At 31.1% G+C, this 22,225-nt stretch overlaps 2 protein-coding genes and 1 long non-coding RNA gene across 3 annotated transcripts; 1 reads left to right on the top strand and 2 right to left on the bottom strand.

The window, feature by feature from the left end:
• On the bottom strand, positions 7 to 1,513 carry LOC109336573. Its single transcript, XR_002106361.1, has 3 exons — positions 1,031 to 1,513; positions 824 to 937; positions 7 to 186 (listed from the first exon to the last, which is right to left on the bottom strand). It is a non-coding gene; the product is annotated as an uncharacterized LOC109336573 (long non-coding RNA).
• LOC109336570 (uncharacterized protein At5g01610-like) lies at positions 4,717 to 5,726 on the top strand. Its single transcript, XM_019573247.1, has one exon. It carries the CDS (start codon positions 4,927 to 4,929, stop codon positions 5,410 to 5,412), a length of 486 nt encoding a protein of 161 aa, XP_019428792.1. The 5' UTR covers positions 4,717 to 4,926; the 3' UTR covers positions 5,413 to 5,726.
• Positions 13,696 to 14,959, bottom strand: LOC109336572 (indole-3-acetic acid-induced protein ARG2-like). Its single transcript, XM_019573249.1, has 2 exons — positions 14,762 to 14,959; positions 13,696 to 14,154 (listed from the first exon to the last, which is right to left on the bottom strand). Exons 1-2 carry the CDS (start codon positions 14,833 to 14,835, stop codon positions 13,923 to 13,925), a joined length of 306 nt encoding a protein of 101 aa, XP_019428794.1. The 5' UTR covers positions 14,836 to 14,959; the 3' UTR covers positions 13,696 to 13,922.

The following is a 22,225-nucleotide window of genomic DNA, read 5'->3' as shown; positions in this document are numbered from 1 at the left end:
TCATTCTCTAACCAAACATATATATCTTATCTGGTGCAGTAGAGTGGAAGGTTGAGCGCATGAGGAACACCTTCATTAACTTCTTCCAAGATAGGGCTCACAAATGTTGTTAATATAGTCTTGTTATATCTTATAATGATCCAACCCTTCGTCATGTTTGTCCGAGCTGTGAATGCAAAACCGAAGCTGGATGAGGGGATAAAAATCACAAGTGATCAGAGATTACAACACACAAAAATCAGAGATACAGCACAGAGCATACACTCAGAATATCAGGATAACCATACAATCAGAATATAAAACCAGAACACAACAATCAGAGGAGAGAGTATACATATCGGTAATAAACAAGAGAGCACATACATGTCACACATACATTGTGAAATCAATATATCATAACCACACATATCAGATATAACATAGGACAGTTCCAGAAACACATCTCATATACATAAGAAAGAGACATGCTGCTGGTCAAGAACTCAGATAAAGGTGATCACAGCAAAGTTATACACAGGAGCACTGTCAGGTAAGAAGCGTTTTCATTTATTGACCAATCTGTGCTTTGAACATAGACGATAAATTTATAAACAATTTCACTCAACCATACAGAATTATATACGTCCCATTTAATTGATTTCGCAGAGATACATATACTGTCATTTAACCAAGAACAAAAGTAACCAATGCTATATAACTACTTTAAAGCAATGAAATTAGTTTCTGGATGAACATTCATACCCATTTGTTTGTTTCTCGTCATATTGATAATTATTGCATATCATGATAAATAAGTAAAGTAGATCAGGATAGAGTTCTTTACCAAAATCCGTTGCCGATAACCAACCGTGGAATCATGGTTACATCACTTTCATGGCGGAATTAACATCGTCATACGCCGACCTCGTTGGCGTCCTCCCTATGCTTTGAGGAGCCTCTGTGAGAATGAAAAGTTGTGAGAAATAAATAAGACATAGAATATAACATGGGTTATGGTTAAAGGAAAGTAAAAATGGAGATAGATAATCACCAATTCTTCTCCACTGCGACTCCAACTTCATCAACCGAACCACCATAAACCACCGAGAGTGAGAATCGAACCACCGCGAATCACCACCGTCACGAACCAGTGCCATATCGCTCTCGGTTGCCCACTGCCATGGACGAAGAAGCTTGGTGGCTTTGGGGCTTCACCGTCGATGGATCTCTTCGGTGAGCTCGGTTTAGCCATAAACCGTTCCCTTTGCTGGTGCCACTGAGATGAGAAGGACGGAGAGCAAAGAAGGAAGATAGATAGCATGTCGAAGTCGTGTTGTCATCGTCTCTGTCGCCGGCGTGAGACCCTTGCTCGTTGTTACCGCCGCTGGAATGAAAGAAGAAAATAAAAGAGGAGATGGAGATGATTTAGGGATTTCATTCCCTGGTGACCTTCTTCACGTGACTTGGGGATTTCTTTTCCCTCTTTCCAACTCATTCACGTTTAATCTAAAGGGTTAAGGCAACCCTATGTTTTATTGTTTAAAGTTTTATTGTTTTATGTAACCATTGTTTAATTCTTTTAATAGCCTTTGCCATTTTCTTTTTATTTTTTCAATTTATCATTTTACTTTGAGTTAGTCCGTGATATTATTCCCATAGTCATGTTATTAATCCACTAAGTGTTGTAGAAGCCCACTAAACTACGACATTTACTAACAATAACTACGACATTTCTCTTTTAAAAAAGGTGTGTTGATTTTCTATTAACACTCTAAAATATTTATGAAACATCTTTAAAATTAATCATGGATTTTTATAATAAGGTTACGGTTCGAATTGTCTCTAACTTCTCTAAAAATGAGAATAAGGTCTACAACCAATGTTGTCTCTAAGCTATTAATTCCATGTATATATATATAGTTAATAATCTATTTTAAAATTCTATATGTATGAATATGATTACAAATTATATCATCAAAATAATCATGGATTTTTTAGTAAAGTTACGGTTCGAGTTGTCTCTAACTTCTCCGAAAACGAGAAGAAGATCTACAACTAATGTTGTCTCTAAACTATTAATTCCATGTATATATATATATAGTTAATAAACTATTTTAAAATTCTATATGTATGAATATGATTAAAATCTATATTATCAAATTAATTAAGGAATTCTTATAGTAAGGTTATGGTTCGAGTTGTCTCCAACTTCTCTGAAAGTGAGAAGGTCTACAACCAATGCTGTCTCTAAACTATTAATTTCATATATATATATATATATATATAATTAATAAACTGTTTTATCATCCAAATTCTAAATGCCAATAATTAGAAACTATTTTACCAAATAAATTTTATGGGATTTTTATAGTGAGGTTATGGTTCGAGTCGTCTCTAACTCCCCGGAAATGAGGAGAAGGTCTACGACCAACACCGTTCCTGAACTATTAGTCTTATTGAACCAAAACAATTATATATTAACCAATTCAATAAATTAACATTTTTAAACCTATCGGTATTTTCTAAATCACTAACAATCAACCAAAGTAGCTAAATACTTTTTGAACTAGAACTACGTAAGCCTTGATCCCCTTAATAGGGGTACGTAGGACCAAAGTCAATATTGTCAGGCTCAATAATAAAAATAAATAATTCTAAATAAATAATTGTTAAGGGTATAAAAGTCCATGTCATTAGCGAGGGTACCGTTTTAATACGGGCGGACGGGGTGCTAATACCTTCCCCGATCCGTAAATCGATAGAGTTTTCTACGTTTTAACCGCAAAAAACGTAGTGGCGACTCCAAATCAATCGGGAGAGGTAGAAATCGAGTTCGCCTCTTCCCAAGTCGTAGAGTCGGTCTTCCAACCGAAAATCGGGTCGCGACATTAAGTAACATATTTTCATTTGATGGGATATGAAACATCAACAAAAATAGAGACATATAATCTATGTCCAACTAAGAGACAACCTCTGCATGTTGCAAGTAGTAGCAAGCTAATGCATACCCTTTTAAGTGACCTAAAATCATTATTCCCAGATCGTGGATGTCTTATATAGTAAATGTTCATGAATGTAATGTGAGTGATGGGTTGATCCTTATTGCATGGGTCAATCCGGACATGTTTCTTTGAGCAGAAGAGATGAACAAAGTGATCAGGTGACAAAGAATGGTAAGTCAATTGGGTTGATTTAGAACGAATCACAATAAATGTATTATCCAAAATCCACTCATTTTAAATTAGTTGGTTAAAATTTACAAGTTATTTATAAATATATATTTTATATTATTTATATTTATCGTGAACAACTAATTTAGAATTATGTAATAATTTTTCTATTTGAACATCATGATGAGTTGTTCATAAGTCATAACCCATGCATCCATTGCAATAATATTTTTGTTCCAAGGCAAATGCTAGCATACACTATTTCTTGACTTTTTCTTTCTCATAAGTCATAACCCCTTACTACCCCACTTTACCTCAAATCCACTGTCTGACACGCAGCCCCAACTTTGTGTTTATATAATAGTTGGGTGTAATATGAGTGAGAACTAATTGTTGTTGTAAAGAAATCTATGGTAATTCCAATAATAGTTCTTCTCTGTTTTTGTTATTAAAGAATGACGCAAAAAAGATCTCTTTAAACATATGACAATAAATAATTATCTCTTTTGTCTTTGAAGAAGATTTTTCCAAAACTTATAAATGTGTACAATAAATCGCCCCTTTTATGGATGCTACCATCATGAAAAATGCTGATCACCAAACATACACAACATGATTCTTTGCATTAACTTCTTTGGTTTACAATGCTCATACCTCATCAACACACCACACATATCCACTTCAAGATATAGGAAATAAAATGGTTTGTGACAGAAGGCAATTAATGTTTCCTATGAGGTTGGTATAAGCATTGAGGTGGTAGTTGGAAATGGTAATAACAAAGATTTCATTGTTTTTTTTATTACCAAATATATTGCATCACCTTTTATTCTAAGGAAGTAATCTATTTTGGATTCGTGCAGTCATTATCCTTTCAACAAGTAGTGTTCCTAAGAATTGAATAATTAACATTTTGGTTATTCTAAAAATATCATTGTTTGATTGGTCATGATACTATTCACATCAATGGTGAAAAGACTATTGTTATTTCACCTTTTGAGAAAACATAAGGAAATGGCCTAAAATGCCAAAATTTTATATATTTTATAAGTAATAAATAAAAGTGGTCAATTTTTTATTTATAACTATCACTTAAACTTTATTTTTTGGTAAAATTAGGTTATGCATAATCATACTATCAATTTGCTAATAGGTCATAAGAAAATAACAAACTCACAATAGAAACAACTTATCAGTATATTTTGGCCATCATCAATGTTTAGAGAAAATTACCCTCAAAATATAACTTCAATTGGGAAGATGATAAATATACATTTCAGTTGAAATGTAACAATACAATAATGATAGTATATAAAAAAGTAACTGTGATCTCACAGTGGAGAAAAAATAAAATGGATTAGTGATAATTTGTCATTGTTGTATGTTAGGACTAATTTTGTTAGCAATTCAAGTTTAAAAGATAGTTAAGAAAATGGAAAATAGTTAATAAAAATTGCTTATCGAAACATGCAAATTAGCGATTTTTTTAATCAACTTTCCCAAAAATTAATAATGCAAAAGGAAAAAAGAAGATATTTCGATTAGAATTTAAATTTTCTACTATCATACCTTTTTCTCATCTTTCTGGAGATAGTGATATACAACGTTGAATTTCAGCCTGGCAATACGTGTCTCACCGAATAAATCGATCGCACACAAACGCCGTCGTTCTATTGACCCTTTGAATAACAACAAAGCCAACTCCAATTTTCTGCATCCAAACTACAGAACCCAAAAACCATCTCAAATTCCAATTCCTCTCCAACAAAACAGAACAATGTCCATCACCGCCATCATCCTCCTCCTCTCCGTCGTCTTCCTCCTCCTCCCACCGCCTCTCACTTCCTCCTCCGCTCCAACCGCCTACGACCTCCTCGAAAGTTACAACTTCCCGGAAGGCGTCCTCCCGAAAGGAATCACCGGATACGAATTAGACGAATCTAGCGGTAAGTTCCGTGCGTACTTGAACAGAACTTGTAGTTTCTCTCTAGAAGGTTCATATCAATTAAGTTATAAACCTATAATCAGTGGACGCATTTCGAAGAATAGGATCGCCGATCTACGTGGAGTTAGCGTCAAGGTTCTCTTCTTGTGGCTCAACATCGTGGAGGTTGTTCGTGATGGCGATGACCTCGATTTCTCGGTAGGTATCGCTTCTGCATCGTTTTCGTTAGATAATTTCTTTGTTTCGCCGCAGTGTGGTTGTGGATTGGATTGCGGTGTTGAGTTCGAAAACCCCTCCCTTCCCCTTTCATCCATGTAGAAAAGTTTCATTTTCTCTTCACTTTTTTTAGATATAATTACTGAATTATCTCCTGATAGTTGTCTTGTGAATTGTTATAATCTTGTTTAATACTAAATTTTATTAGTATGCTATTGAAATGCTTTGTTATTTTTTTCATTTTCAATAAATATCCGCCACAGGATAAGAAGCACGGAAATTTAATTGTCGCAAACTGGAAATTATAATCTAATTTAGACATATGTTTACAATTGAGGATGTGGTGAAAGAGGAATTGTTTAGGTTAAATTGTTATCTGCACCTTAGTTTGATCGATTTCGTAGTAGTTTTAAGAATTACACTTTTATCTGTTTCTGATATGACATCTCTTGTTACATGTCAATTTCAAACATATATCGAATGATTCGTGTGTATATCTAGAGAAAAGATAAGGTGTGGTTGATTTTTTATTATTCTCAGTAATTTGGGAGACCTTATGAAAGTTCATCTTGGTGTAAATGTGATTTGTGTTGATTGTGGAATGCCTATATGATCTTAGAGGTGGAATGTTTTGTAGTCCTTTTTTGTTTTCTTTTTTAATTTTCTGTTTCCATCTTGTTCAAATTTTGCACTGGATGAGTTTTAGCCACGAAAGTAATGGCCAATGGGGCACTTTTGACAGTTCTTGGACTATACTGTCTTACCAGAGTACCAATTTCCACGCTTCCTATTATCATCCATTGAATTAGTTTGTCCTTCTTGAAATTTGAAAAGAAGGATCTGAAAAATGCATGTCCAGCTTTTGATTATCTTGGAAGTCATTATCTGCTGTGTCATTTTTTATCATTTAGCAGAATTGAATGCCTTGCCCTGACTAGATGAAATATTGGAACTATTGGCATCAATTATACTAATTCCAAGTGACACCTGACATCAACAATGCAGCACTTTGGAAATTTCTTGGCTTTGTGCCTAAAACAACTTACCCCCCTTTTGGTTCGTTGTCTTTATTTTGTTTTATACATTCTAGGTAGAGAGAAATGCTGTGAAACAAGGAACTCATCCATTTCGGGATTCGTGGCTGCCCCTCCCAACAAATGTCGCTCCCAGGAATCGAGTCATCGATTGTAGGGATCAGTGGGGCCTTACACCACTAGACCAATGCCTTGTTTGGTAGTAAGAGCAAAATGTGACACCTTAAAACTGTATTTGTATATGCAAATGTTGCCAACTAAGGCACGGAGAGACAGTATAATGGCAGTGTCTGACTGCCTGTTGACATAAACTGTCAATGGCTGGTAGAGGCAGCAGTGCTTCAGGAAGTTAGAGTTTATATTTTTAGAAGATCAAACAAGAAAAATATGAGTTGGGGTCCTTTTGGTGCTTAGATGGGATATAATTATTGGATAAAGAGCCAGATATGGACATGATAGTATATGAGAGCAAGATAAGCTCTTATCCGCTTCGCGGATTTGGTAGGCACCAGATAACAATGACATTAATATGGTGTTGACATTGGGGTGGTGGTTGGGAATAAGAGGGAGGACTACACTATCCCCAGCTCCTCCCATGGAATAGAAAAGAAGTAAGGAGGATAGTCCAATAGCATAGCTCTGGTGGTTGCTCATCAAACTCTGGATTGCAACATGATAGGACAAACTATCAGATTTTTTCTTTCTCATCTTATCCACCGAAAAAGCGCTACAACTACTAGTACTAGTAATAGTCTGCAGTCTGCACACTAATGGTGTTCGTGTAACTATAGTGTAAGGACTGTTATGCTATTTTAGTTTTTTTAGAGCAAGTAGATGATGATCTACCAAATAAAATTTATATAAGTTGGTTAAAAGTTTATTAGTTTGATAAATTACCTCAATGTTTGGAACTATTTCTAAATAAGAAAGTTAGCACATACAGGTGAAGGTGACACAAATGTGCGTAGATAAAAAATAAGTCTGTCAAATCTTTTTTTCTTTATTGCTACTATGACACCGTTAAACATCTATGCTAACATGAATGTGCTAGATAAAACTTCAAAATGAATTATTTTTCTCTCTTTCTTTGTTTCTCACTTCTAACGGTGTGGATTTTGCATCTCAATGTTTGTTTGAATGGTTGTTTGAGGCTAAATTTATTAATTATGTTTGTGAATATGGACCAAATAAGTTATAGGCCCAAAATTGAATTTGTCAAATAAAGAAGTTGAATTCGAGTTAAGAATAATTTGTTTATAAATTAGTCCGTTATAAATTTGTCAAATAAAGGAGTATCATTGGTGTTAGTGAGTTGTACGTAAATTTGACCTTATTAGTTTGCTTAATATTCACAAAGTTGAATCAAATCAATGTCGAGTTCAAAAACATTAGGGACATACTTGACTTCTTAAATGTGCGTGGTGAATCAACTTATTGCAGTTCGCAATTTGACGTTAAGCTAATACTTAGGTATCGGTAAAGAAAGCCATACAAAGTACAAACCTAGAGTACATCAGACTCAGTTCTATGATTCAAGCCCTTGCACTTCTAATATCGGTTTGTCATTGCAATCGTACGTTTGTTCAGTTGAGTTTATCCTCAATTGCTTATAAACTATCAGAATTGAAATACGTGCGTATATGTTTGATATAGAACTGCCTTAAAGTCAACTTTTAATTAGTGTTTCTAAACATAGTATTTATATCAAATCCAATTCTAAAATTAGTTAATTGTTCAGTGTGTTACTATGTTCCACATCTAATAATTCAAACTCATTCTCGATGTATTATCTTAAAATTGTTATGCCCTGTCGGAGCATGTAAAAGGTTATCAATTAAAGTGAAATTGTTTAAGAATATTGCCCCGCGATAAAATGGCGTGGTGTTTCTTGATTTCATTCTTATTTTCAACTTGAGTTAATTTTTTCCTTTTTATAGAAGGATTTGAATAGCCAAAAATAATTTCAGTGCATACAAACAAAATATTAGTCTAATTGTATAAGGTTTCACTAAATCCACAAATATTGCACTAGATCAAAGTTTGATTTATATAAATAACAATTGTTGGGGTGAGCAATTGTGTGACTCAAAAAAAATTAGTTTCTTATACTTTATGTAAAAGAGTATTCTTAGTTATACAAAAAGTACTTAAATGTATGGACTTAATCAATATGATAGAGAATGTAAAATCTATGTACTCTCAGTGTAATGATTAATGCACATGCACCCTATTATCCATCACTCATTTGAATTATTATTTTTTGAAAAGTTAACAATAGTTAAATATCAATAGTAAATAATATAATGATAATGTATAAAACTCATACACTCTCAATGCTTACATCTTTTTCTCTTTGATAAAACCCTTATAACAATTAATGTTGGAATATAGAAATTTCGCCTATTAAATTATCTGAAAACCATTATTGGTAATGTTGATAGTAAGTGTATTGTTAGAATATAGAAGTTACCCATGCTAAATTACCTAAAAACTCTAGAGGCTTTTGCCTTTATATAATAGTATAATAGTTAGTATAGATATAGATGATAAAACTCTTATAACAATTAATTTTAAGATAAAATTATTTGATCAGTTGTATCCAGAAAGCACCATGTCTATATAAGTTTTATTTTAATATTATTCCAATAGCCTCTCCTAATTATTAGTGGGACATAAAGATTGCAAAATGAGTTAATTTCCCCTATAATTTCCCCTACACGGTACTTAATAAATCAAATTAGGTACCGTGTTAGTGAACTAATTAGGTTTTTCTAATACCTAAGCCTAACTAAGAGTACTGTTGAACCTACTCTAAAAATGTAAGTTTATACTTTACATTGAGAATTGATAAATGCATATTTTTTGGCAAAACGTGTAAATTGTGTTATCACATTAAGGAAAACATCAAATTCATTCATCATTATCCACTTATACCTGTCGGCCCCACTTTCTATTAAGAATCACCTCATTATAGAATATAGATTAAAAAATAGAGAAATGGAAAGATATCAGCGCCACTAAGAATTCTTTATTCTCTACAAGAATCGATCATCACTGTTTCTCAAATTCCTTGATTTGCACCAACCTATCTAATCCTAATCACCTTTTGCAATTTCTCAAAGGCATTGACTTATATGCATTCTATGTGCAATGCAATCAATTGATTCTGCTCACAGGAATTTCCATGCAATCAATTCAATAGTGTTGAATCGGAATAAGCACCATGAAGTACTTAACTAGTTTCTCCCTTCATACATATAGGACGTATAACTTATCTCTTAATTTGATAATCTTTTTTCCAATATCATTTGGAATTTTATGAATGCACCAATTTTAAATCCTACTTTATTAAAGTGTTGTTTATACCAAAACCCTATTGTTTATATTTTTTTCCTGATCAACTGCTTCGTAGAAAGGAAAGACGTATTGTTTAATAGCCGTTAGGCTATTCGTCTATAACATGAGAAACATCATGATCGTCTCTACTTTCGGTGGTAATCTATTTCTTTTTGTGAAAACCGTGAGAGCATTCATGTCTTTTGTGGCTACGGAATATATTTGTTGAATAAACATTCATATCCTTTTAGTGAAAATATAAAATAGTCACCGAACGCAACTTATTGATGATTTAATATTCATGTGTTGATGGTGCAAAATGCATTGATTGCATAAGAAAAAATGTACACGTTAATATTGTATAAGTTTGATACATTGTATTATATTATTGATCATCTATATTTAATAATTGTTAGCTCTTTATAAAAGTAATTCAAATAAAATGTGAATAATATAGTGATTGTGTACAAATCTTTACATTGACAATATATAGATATTATTGTGAATGTATCTTTTACACTATCTACATGTTATATCATTCAAGCGTTAATTATAAGAGTTTAATATATATGTACCCTAAAGCTTCTTACACTCACAACACATTATCCATTGTTGAGTTGTATTATTTTTGTATTAGAGTCAATAATGATTAACATATGAATGATGTACAATTGGTTGACACTGTAAAAATAATTATGCTATAAATGATTATATATTAAACTTGTTGGTGCTGCGGAAACCATCGTTGTGGTAACAACCAAGATATTATTAGAGAATAAGGATTACAAACTCGAGCACACCCATGAGCTCACATGCCCATGAAGTGTTTCTATTAGGTGCTTATATTTTATGCACATTGTAACAAGGGACATGAGTCCAATATATATATATCAGTGTTTATTCTACTCTATTCCAATACTAGACAATGTGAGACTAATACAATAACATATTTCAAGCATTCCCAACAATCTCCACCTTGATTGAAATAGAAGAATATATCGCTCCTTAGGAAATCTACACAATAATCTCCACCTTAGCGAATATATGATTCCACATTGTTTAATGTCTAATTCTCTTTAATAGCTTCCATACAGCATAGACCTTCTGAGTATCATTGACGATGTTATCAAGAGCTTAGTTCTTCAAACTTGTAGTGCAGCTTCCCGTACAGCCATCAAATGGAACACGCCGCCTAACCCCCTATTGCTAGGAAGTCTTTCGATATATTGGAACCTCTATACAAAAGTTCACCAACAATCGTCATCTTCAATAATCAGTCAAACTGAACCTTGGAGCTTCCTTGGAAAGCCTTAACCGCTACCACCATTGTCTACTCGACAATCCTAGTTCCAAAGAACTATCATACTCCATAAGGAGTATACCCACAAGACACATCTTGCGTTAATGTTAACTAATATTTGCGTCACATTCTCGCATCCAAGTCAATGCCCATGTCACAGTCATGCATCTCTATCAATGCTCGTGTTACAACTTGCATTAAATCAATGCCCATGTTACACCTTATATCAAAGTCAGTGAGCGTCTCTGTGCTTTTGTGGACCTCCTTACGTCTCAGACACACCATCAGGATATTTCACTTCTCATCTCAAATGAGAACATTTTCTCAACCTCTAGAGAGATATTGTCAGCACCTATCTTTGGGTCAAACTCAACATATGAGTCTCTATCTCCACCTTGATCCTAACTCATTACACGAACTTATAGGATTCTGGATCAACACATACATTGCCCACACCACAGTTCGGCCATGTTTCTTTCTCCTTCAACTCATCTACAAATATTGAGAAATGATTAATGTGGTAATGTAAAAAAAAATATAGGATAATAATGTATAGAGTAAATTACACTGACACCCCCTGAGTTTTAGCAAAATTACATAAACCACCCCTCACTTTTCTACACCTACTTAAACCCCCTAATTTTTATACTTTCATTACACTGACCACCCTTGCATGAGAAATAAGTGTGATTTTTTGAACAAAAATGTTATAAATGTAATCAAGTTAAACAAAACATAGTATACTATGGAGACAAGTCCAAATAATATATGAGTCGATACCTCATTATTATTTTTGGTTCGTTATGGTATAGTATAAGAGCGATTTAAACAATATCTCTTTAGAATTGTTGATGCATTTTGTAACAAAAAATAATAAAGATATCAATCTTTGTATATTATTTGGATGTTTCCTTACATATATCATGTTTTGTTTAATTTAATTGCATTTAACACATTTTCTGTTTAAAAGATGACACTTATTTCTCATACAAGGGTGGTCAGTATAGTATAATGAAAGTATAAAAACTAGGGGAGATTTGTATAGGTGTAAAAAAGTGAAGAGTATTTTGTATATTTCACTAAAACTATGAGTGTTAGTGTAATTAACTCTAATGTATAATATTAAAGTCTTGAATATCCGGGAAACACTTGATGCCCGATTCCAATATTTCAAAGATTTAGTTGTTCAACCTAAATTTTGAATGATTGGAGGGAATCTTTCCTAGACTCTTATTATACTATTAAAAATCACCACCTCATCACAATAAACTATGGTGGCATGTTCTTATTCATCAGACAACCCATTATATTTTGCAGCAATGATGGCACGTTCGTGTGTTCATAAAATTAACAAAATGTGTCTGTGATGGTGAGCGAACTTGGTCATATGCAAGCCAATCATGTTTGCAGAAAGTGGAAGCACCGCCATTTGCCATTCCCCAATATTATTCACTGAACCTGAAGTGATCAATACATCAAATTCTGCTATATAATAAAGAATCTTATAAAGCAATCTTACAATAGAAGTTATCATTTCTTATAAAATATTCCTAATTTTTTTATTTCCAATCACTGTTTTAAGACACTAGATAGTAAGATGTTATTTTTAAGAAAACAAATATGTTAATAAGTGTTTTAAGAATACTATTAGTTACTTCGGTGCTTTTACAAATATTACTTCGACTTATATTTTTTTCAAACACAGATAAAAACTAGTACAAGTATTTGATTATGCCAAAGATGTAATTAAATTTCACAAAGGGCGCAACAACATCATTCAAATAATCATAGTTAGGAGATGGAGCACATCTGTTGTGATATTTTATATCACTTTATGTATTATTAATTTTGATTAGTTGAAAAAAATGTTTAAGTTAAAATTGTAATTATTAAAAATATTTTTTACTAATTATACTTTTTAATATATGAAATGACATAAAACAATCAAACAGAAGATGCGATCCTCTTACTAGAAAGTGGGGGATGCACTTCAACTTCGTGTGAGCATTTTATTTTTCTAGCTTCTGAATGTAGTTACCAACATGTTTCTCTTTAATTCGAACTATTTTTAATTTTATTTTTTGTGATAGATCCACAAACATTTAAAGCACAAATTGCACAATGAATGGTGCAAATAAAACATCACAATTTTTTAAACAAACATTAGAAAAACATACATTAATTATGATTTCTTTTCGATTACATAAATTTTGAAAGACAATTTTAAAAAAAAAATTTAGAATTACTTTACCAATATATTTCATGACTCTAAACCTTTCTTTTTCATTCACTTCCTTTCAAAGTCCAACTCGAAAAGCATTTTTAGGACATTGAGTGTGTCTTGTCCTCCACATATTAAAATAATAACCTTGAGTCACCCTGCTAATAAATTTTAGGCACACTCAAAAATATTAATTTTCTTAAGTATTGGAGCTGTTTTTACTATTAATTTGTTGTCCTTTAGACAAACACTAAGTATTTCTTCTTGGTGAGAAGGGGGAAAGTTGAGCGAATACGTGTTTCTTCTTATCTTCAGGACTTATGATTACAATCTGAGTATTTTCATGGTCCCATCCCACGGGTTTTTTATATATTATGAATGTGAATGTCACGGTTCACTAACTTTTTAGTATAAGAAAACGTTCACAACCACAAACTTTTTGAAACTAGTAAGACAACATTAATCAAATTCATAAAAAATATAAAACACCATAATTTAACTCATCCTTAACCATTTATATTATAATATTTTAAATTAAAGCTTACATATGGGGACGAGTAAAACATAAAAGGATAAACGTTAAAAGCAGGTCACGTTTGTCTCAGTTATCAACACAGAGACATATTCCACAGCCCAATCTGAATCATCGAAGGTGTTGTGAACCTTAAGAGACACAAGCACATGCACCCACCATTGAAGTTTCACAAAGATGGTTGAAACTTTAGTGGTTGAATTTTTTATTAACAAGGGAAGCTCGCAACTCAGCAACATCAATTTCTTTTATATTCTCTGGTTTGTAGTAGCCAGTAATAGGGTCAGGGACCCATGACACATTTTCAGAAACTACCCCTTTCTTTACCTTGTCATCCACTGATTTTGGGTTTATCTTGCCGCTAACATAGGTTGTTCCTCCGATTCTTGCGCTTTGTGTAGTAGTTGCTGCGTACCCACGCCTGTTCGCACATAAATTAATTAAAGCATCATGTTATATGTTGAACACTTTATTCTCATTATTTATTATATTAACCTTTCTTTATTGCAAAGCAAAGTTTGGTGATGCGTTTTCTAAGCTAGTATAGGATGAGACTTCAAGTTCAGATATACTCAATAATCTCCTTCTAAATCCACATATTTCAATATAACCATATACTATGTTATTAAAGTTAGGACTCTGAGAAGGTGAATTTTAACAAGTTTCAATATAACCATATACTATCGTATATTAACAAGTTTCTTTCAACAAATTCTTTTCTCTAGGAAATAAATATGATACAAACAAAGCTTTAGGTGAATTTTTATGAACAATTAACATCTGCTCAAAGCAGAGCAAAGTTTGTTATTACTTTGAATTTATTAGCTAAGTAAAAGCAACTTTTCTTTACTCTGCAATTACATATGACAAAGAAGATGGACAAAAATAGGGTGTGTTGTAATTGATATTCTAAATGTTTTTCGTTTCTTCTTTTGATTGGCTGAATTGAGGAAAGAGATAACATAAAAATTCTTAATATTAGTGTGTCTTAAAGTGAAATAAGAAAGATTAGTTAACGTTGAGGGTACCTGGCAAGAAAATGGGAGAATCCATCCAAGAGGGGAACAGAGAAAAGCTTGACGTTGGAGAAAGAGCGAGCCATTGCTGATTCAATTTTTGTGTGTTGAAAGCTGCGGAGAGCTTATTATACAAAAAGTGATTTTTTTTAACAACTCTCCACAGCGACAACTATATGGTTCTCTCTGTGCTGTCTTTAAGGTTTTGATGAGTTTGAGAAGAGGTGAGGTGTTGTGTATATATAGGACCAACTAAGAGGGGTAACAACTATCGTGGTGCCCATAAGGTAAAGAAAATTCCTTGCTATAATATCATTAGCCACGATATAAAATAAGCATTTTTTTACACCTATTGACTATTCTTAAGAGCCGTTTGCGTTTGCCCGCTCTGCTTTAATTAGAAAGTCATGATCCATCACGTAACTTCAAGGTTACTTTTCATTCCCATTAATCATCATTTATTTTTTTACATACTCTTTGATCCGTTTTTTAAAAAATTGCCTATTAAAGTAAAAATTTGTTTCAAATTTTATATTTATTTATAATTTTCAATTTTCAATAGCGTTAAATGATAAATTATATTTTTCCATACGTGTGTTTATTCTTTTTTGGGTCAATTATTTTGAAACAAAACATATATCATTTAATCATTTATTATATTAACTTGTTCATTGTTGTGTTATTTATATAATGATACAATATTCTTCTGGGGTGAGTATGAGCCGAGTTGGAATGAGTAAGGTTTGTCTCTCACCCGATCCTATGTTGATCAAGTAATTTTTTTGAACTCGGATCTGACCATGTACTCAAAGTTAAGCCAACGCTAAATATTGATTGGGTCAACCTATGAAACTGAATTTAGACCCAAATAAATATAATGTCTACCTATTTTAGGTAAAGTCTTCTCAATATTATTTAGTAGTATGATATGTAATTTGACATATGAAATGATATGTGTATATATATTTTTAATCATGTACATATGATTAAAAATTAGAGAATCAATGATACTTTTGACCAAAAAATGTCATTACTCTATAAATAATTGAAAATAGGCACATGTAAACATGATGAGTTAGTAAGCATGGGACGAGTTCGGCTTGTCCCTCATTGACCATAAATATTGATTGAGTCTAAATTTTAAACCTGAACCTAGACTTGATGATACCCGATCCTATTTGAGCCCGATAATGATTGGGTCAACCCGATAAATGGATAGGGCCAAGTCATGTTCACCCTACCTCTAGTCATTTCTTTATTTATATTATTTATTTATTTATTCATTTTATATTTGCATTAATATATGTTGTTAGAACTTAAACGCACCAGTAAAGCTCACTCTAAAGATTAGTCTAATATATGAGAGAGTTTCATGATTTAAGTATTATATTAAGTTTGATATGATACCTAATGCTTGGCACCTAATGTTGTGGCCCCTTTAGGGTCATTGACTACAACAACTTTCACTTCATTGACACTAACTCGATATTAGTCATTACTCTTTTGACAGTTTTACTCATCTATTAGTATTCAGTGATATATATTAATACAATATATATAGTCCTTTTTGTGCTACAAATATGAATGAGACCATCAATTATTATGATTTAAACACATAACGAGAGTTTAACCCAAAAGATAAATCTACCAGGTGAATAATCATTATTTAAATATCACATCGAGTTTGTCATACTACCTAGTATGAGCCTAATATAGTTTCATTATATATGATTATACAAAAATATTAAATATTGAATGAGAAAAAATATATACAAATAATATATGAGTTCTATATATTATTACTATGTCATTCACTACTTATATTTATTAATTATTGTATATCCAAAGGAGAAGTCCAAATGGCTAATATATTTTTTTTGTCTCGCCCAGAAAAAGCTCAAAACATTTTTCAAAAAAATTAAAAAAATAATATTAAATAGGAAAGTTAAATCAATGTTGTTAATGTTCCTATATCCTTAGGTTTACCAAATTCAAAAATAATAAAAATAAAGATGTTGTGTTAAGGTGCCTACATCAAAATGATTAGGTTAAACAAAATTCAAATCTAAAGTGACTTTATTTTATTTATTTTAGTATTTTCGGAATTATGATATTAAATTAATAAAAAATAATTAAAAATATTTTATGATTTTTTTATAATTATTTTCGAATTTATTAAAATAGTTAAATAAAAGATGTTTGTAATATGCTTTAGAACCTTCCATTTTTTTTAGAAAAAATAAAAATAAAATCAAGTGGTCAAATTTGTTAGATAAGATTAAACTCCTAAAAGTGTGTTGAATTTGAAATTAAAGATGAAGTACTACAAATTAAACTCTCAACATTTTCAAAAAAGTACTACAAATTACTATTTTCGACTGTTAGAGTCTTTTTTCCGCTTTGAGAGTTTTTTTCCAATATTGGGTTATTAGGTTATTGTAAGCTTGTAGCAATAAAATGTGTTTTGCAAAAATGTATAGCTTTTTTTCTCAGCGAGAACTATGAGAGTTGATCAACATAGCTTGCTCTGATCCTATTGTGTCACATAGCTAGCTCTAATTTGTTGTACTAATCAATACCTTCCATATTGTAACACATGATCTAGTTCCATACAGTGCTAAAAATCTCATTCCTTTGTAAACAAATTTGTCTCTATTTGATCTATTGATCACTTTGTTATATTATAATGTTAATATTAAGTCTGTAAAAATAATTTTGCTATAAATAATTTACTTGTTCTACTATGTAGAAATTCAGTAATAATGATATTTGTTAAATCAAAATTTTATTGAAAGTAGGAACAAACATCATAGACAAAAAGAATCTCTATTCTTTTGGGAAAATGTCATCAAAACTATTTTTTTTGTATAATTACCTTTTGCAATTAATTTATTAGTTTCATATAATCAATCATCAAATGTCATTAATAAATAATCAGATTCCACTAAAGAAAATCAAGATAACTATTAATAGAATATATTTTAACATGGTACAAGTAACAAAATAAAAAATCATTTTCATATATCCACCAATTAATCAAACCTTTTTGATAACTTATAAAATTCTTTTATGTAAATAATTAGAATTGTGACTGATAAAAAATGGAACATTTTTTATAATAAAACATGACAACGAGTACTTTTTCAAAAAATAAAATAATTTTGAGAATCAATCAAAGATGGAGAGAAGGTCGCCCTAGAAACTTCTTTCTTCTCAAATCATGTTCGAAAGGTAATGCTACGCCGCTTCTTTTTAATTGATTAAATCACAAAACAGTTTAAAATTTATTTTCTTAATTAAATAAATGACAAAAATTAACCAAATAAAAAAAAATCACCAATAAATAAAAGTGCAAAATCAACATTCTTGACTAAAAAATATATTTTCCTTAATTAAAATACACTCAACCAACAAACATTTTTCGACCTAAAGAACTACATAAGCCTTGATTCCCTTAATAGGGATATGTAGGCGGATAGGGTGCTAATACATTCTCTACCTTGTAACTGACTCCTGAACCTTGATACCAAAAATCCAAAAGCCCAAGGTAATTGAGCTTAAAAGATTTTTCTACATTTTTAACTATAAAATGTAGTGGTGACTCTAAATAAGTCGTGCAGCCGAAAATTGGGACGCGACAATATGATAATAGGATATCTTGGAAGGTTTCCTTTCATGCTCCATATAATATCTCCCAAAGGATAAGAGAAAATTGCATGATATTATATTAAATGATAAAATTGACATTATATAAATTTAATATGGCATAATTACTAATTTAAAATTTAGATTAACAAACCGAATGAAATTTAAATAGAATGCCATTGATACTAAATAAAATAATGCAGTGTATTTTTGGAAACAAGAATATTAACAAGTTCCAAGTTTTAGCTATATAAAAAAAATTATAAATGTAACATAATATAGATCTTTTTGGGTACATACATCATATAGAATTGGCATGCAAATAAAAATATTAAATGGCAGTTTATTTTCATCAAGTTTGTTTCTTGTTTAGTGGGAATCATATATGCATCTCAAAAAATTGCCCCTCATAGTTAATCAGAAAAATATTTTATTATATATTTTTGTAAGAAGTAATAATAAGTGTGACACACGACATATGGGCTGTTGTATGTCGGCAGAAGGAAATTTTGTATGGATAATGAGTTCTGAAGAAAAGAATTGTTTAACCGCTTCAATTCGTAATTATTCCAAAATCTCAAATCTATTTGTGGTTTTGGTACTTTTTTTGGGTACTTAATCTCGCTGTGGTTTGAATCTTAATATTAAATTCTATATGCAATGCCTTATTGTTGAGATTGTAGGGATTTGGTGAAGGATGAGATTTGTTAACCACTATTAACTTAACATTTACTAAGTACATGAATTAATTTTACTGTTGACGTTTGATGATTAATAATTAGAAGAAAAAAAGAGTGGACAATACCTAAATACAAAAGGTATATAGTTTAATTTAGGAAGTGTTTATACATCGTTCCCTATCTGAAATTCAAAGAATAATCTGACATATATTTATAATGGATATATAAGTCAATCTTAGGTTCATCATTTATTTTATTGTAAATTCATTTTCTCTTTCTAAAGCAACGTGCTAAACTATCTAGTTTGCATTAAACTTAATTATAAAACAAGTATCTGAAAAGAGAGGAAAACTTTTTCTATTAATGGAGATGTAAGTATAAAAAGATAAAGAAAAAAATAATATGATAACATATGTATATCATTTTATATATGAAATAATATTTTTACAATAAAAAAATGTAATAAAAAAATATATTTATTTTTTCATTAATGGAGATTATGAATTGTTCTAAAAAACGAAGAGGATGGAGTGACTACCGCCACAAATCACGCTTGTAAAATTTGGTGCTCTTCAATCTTCATATTATAAAACTTTAGGACAACGGAAGGATCCCTTTCTTCTAGAACTAGAAACACCGTTATATCCATATATCTCATCCAAAAAAATAATAAGAAGACCGTTATATCGCAGGAAATTACTACTTGTTCTTGAAATATAATTTTTTAATTATCGTTGGGACTTGTTTTGACTCTTTCTCCATTTACACTTCCAGCTTCGTCAAACTGTTGATTTAGTGGCATTTGGGCTTTTATGATTATATGCGAAAGGAAAGTAATGGTCAATGGAGGACTTCCACATCCAAATGGACATATTCTTAGATGGTTGGCTACTTGGTTTTGGGAACCTTCATAATATTAATTCCTAATTATGTGGTCCCATACTTATGCTATATTGGCTCATCAATTCTGGTCATGCTCTCAAGTATTGCATTCTCTTTAACCTCCACCTTGTATTTAGTGCTATTATATATCCTTTTAAAGTTTGTAGTTTTGCTACTTTTTTTATACTACCATTTTTCTTCTTTAGGTCCGCTCATTCTTTTTGTATAAAGAATCAATTTCTTACGAAAGTTTGTATTTATTCATTCCAACAAATGTAACTTTTAAGAATTGAATCTTGATCTTTTGTATTCTATTTCTCAATTTTATATATATATTAATTATATTTTCAAATAATATCTTTTTTACAACAAAAGGTATTGGCCTTTAGTTCTTATCCTCCCCATAAGGGGGTGATGTTAAAAAAACTCTTCAATTTCGAGGTGAATAAATAATAAGGGATAGTCATCAATTAAATGAAAATCTAATAGTTTAGATCTACTCACTTATTCAAAAAAATTTACTATTGAAGTAAGTGAATTCTCTCTTATAAATAATATATCTCCGAGAGATATTAGTATGTGACCTAAATAGTTAACTCTTTTTATTCAATAAAAATTCAATTTTTTTACAAAGAAAATATATTTTACTGGATCATCTGTAAATTAGTTAAATTTAAAATCTTAGTAATTCAAAAATATATAATTCCTATGTCATAGTTCCCCCTTTTTGTTAAAATGAAATAAAGTATATAAAAAAAGAGAATAAAAGACAACGGCTCTATTTTGTATGATCATGCATTCACGTACGTATTTTTTTTTTCGTTTTACTCTCTTAATTTTCTGACGCCACAATTTGAACAAGTGCAAACTTCGCAGTGATTGTGATGTCCACGAATCTGTCGACGCGGCTGCAAGAATCAGAGTTCACATTCTATAGAGATATTATTAATGTGTTGCGTCAGGTGTGGTTCAATGCTTCTTAGTATCTAACTTGTTCTTTTTCTTACAAATCAATTAATTCCGTCACTATCTTTTATACGTGTACTTTAAATTACAAATATTCGAAAATCAATAGTGGTCAATATTGTATATTTATGTGAAATCAGTAATTTAATTTACCTATTATAATTATATATACTCATTCATAATAAAAAATATATAAAACATGTTATAAATTATTATAACATAGTGTTGAATTACTGCTCTTTATATAACGTGATTTGTTAATTTGTGCCTTTCAACACCAAAATAACTTCAGCTGTTCATTTTCTGAGTAATAAAGTAACTTTAAAGGATTTCGAATCAGATATATTTAAGATATGCTTACCTGTGTTGTTTTAAACAGTACTTGTACATTGGTTAATCAGTAGATCGGTAATTAAACTACATACTAGTTAAATCAGACATACATGTTTATTAATATATACGTAAACCTATAATATGGTTGATAGTATATTTACATTATAAAACTTTTGCATTACGAGTGTATACATTTTCTCATATTTAAAAATCATTACATTATCATTATATATACATTTTTATTTCATATAATGTATGGATAACTTGAGTCAAAAGAGTAATAATATAATATGATAATATTATTTTTCACCAGTCCCCTCAAAACCAAACAAACTCAATCTATAATCTAATATCTACAAAATGAAATCAAGAAGATAATAAAAGTTACTTCTTCCCATCACAATCCGCATGTATCAAACATAAAACACACATCATATCATAATACTTTTCTCTCTCTTTCTTCTTTTCAGATTTCTCAAGTCCCTCAATCTTCTCCCTATTTCACACTTTCTTCTTTTCATTCCAACGTCCCTAGTCTTCTCTCTATTTCACACTTTCTTCTTTTCATTCCAATGTCCCTCTTTTCTCTCACTCTCTCACTTTTTCCTTTACATCTTTTCATCTTCTTCCCATAGCCTTTCTCCATTCTCCCCCTCTTTTTTTCCTTCTATTTCTCTCCAAATCTAAAACCTCATCAAAAATAATATAAACAAAAACAAAAGTGATTGAGTGTTATGCAACTGCAAGAGGAACCCAAGATTGGCTCATTTTTTTGAAATACAACAACCGGCCGGCTTAGTGTCAACTCGACCGGTTCACGGTTTTGAGGAATACCGGCCGGTTTAGTGTCAACAACAATTGTCCCATACTAGTAAGGGGTCCGGTTCACCAGTTGAACCAGCCAGTACAGTACAGTTTTATCAACACTGCTTTTTATAGCAAATTATTTGTACAATTCACCAATTTGTCC

The sequence above is a fragment of the Lupinus angustifolius genome, chromosome LG20, assembly GCF_001865875.1.
Source record: "Lupinus angustifolius cultivar Tanjil chromosome LG20, LupAngTanjil_v1.0, whole genome shotgun sequence".
NCBI classification, from domain to species: Eukaryota; Viridiplantae; Streptophyta; class Magnoliopsida; order Fabales; family Fabaceae; genus Lupinus; species Lupinus angustifolius.
Note: the sequence above shows the minus strand (reverse complement) of the source record. Positions and strands in the feature narration are given on the sequence as shown.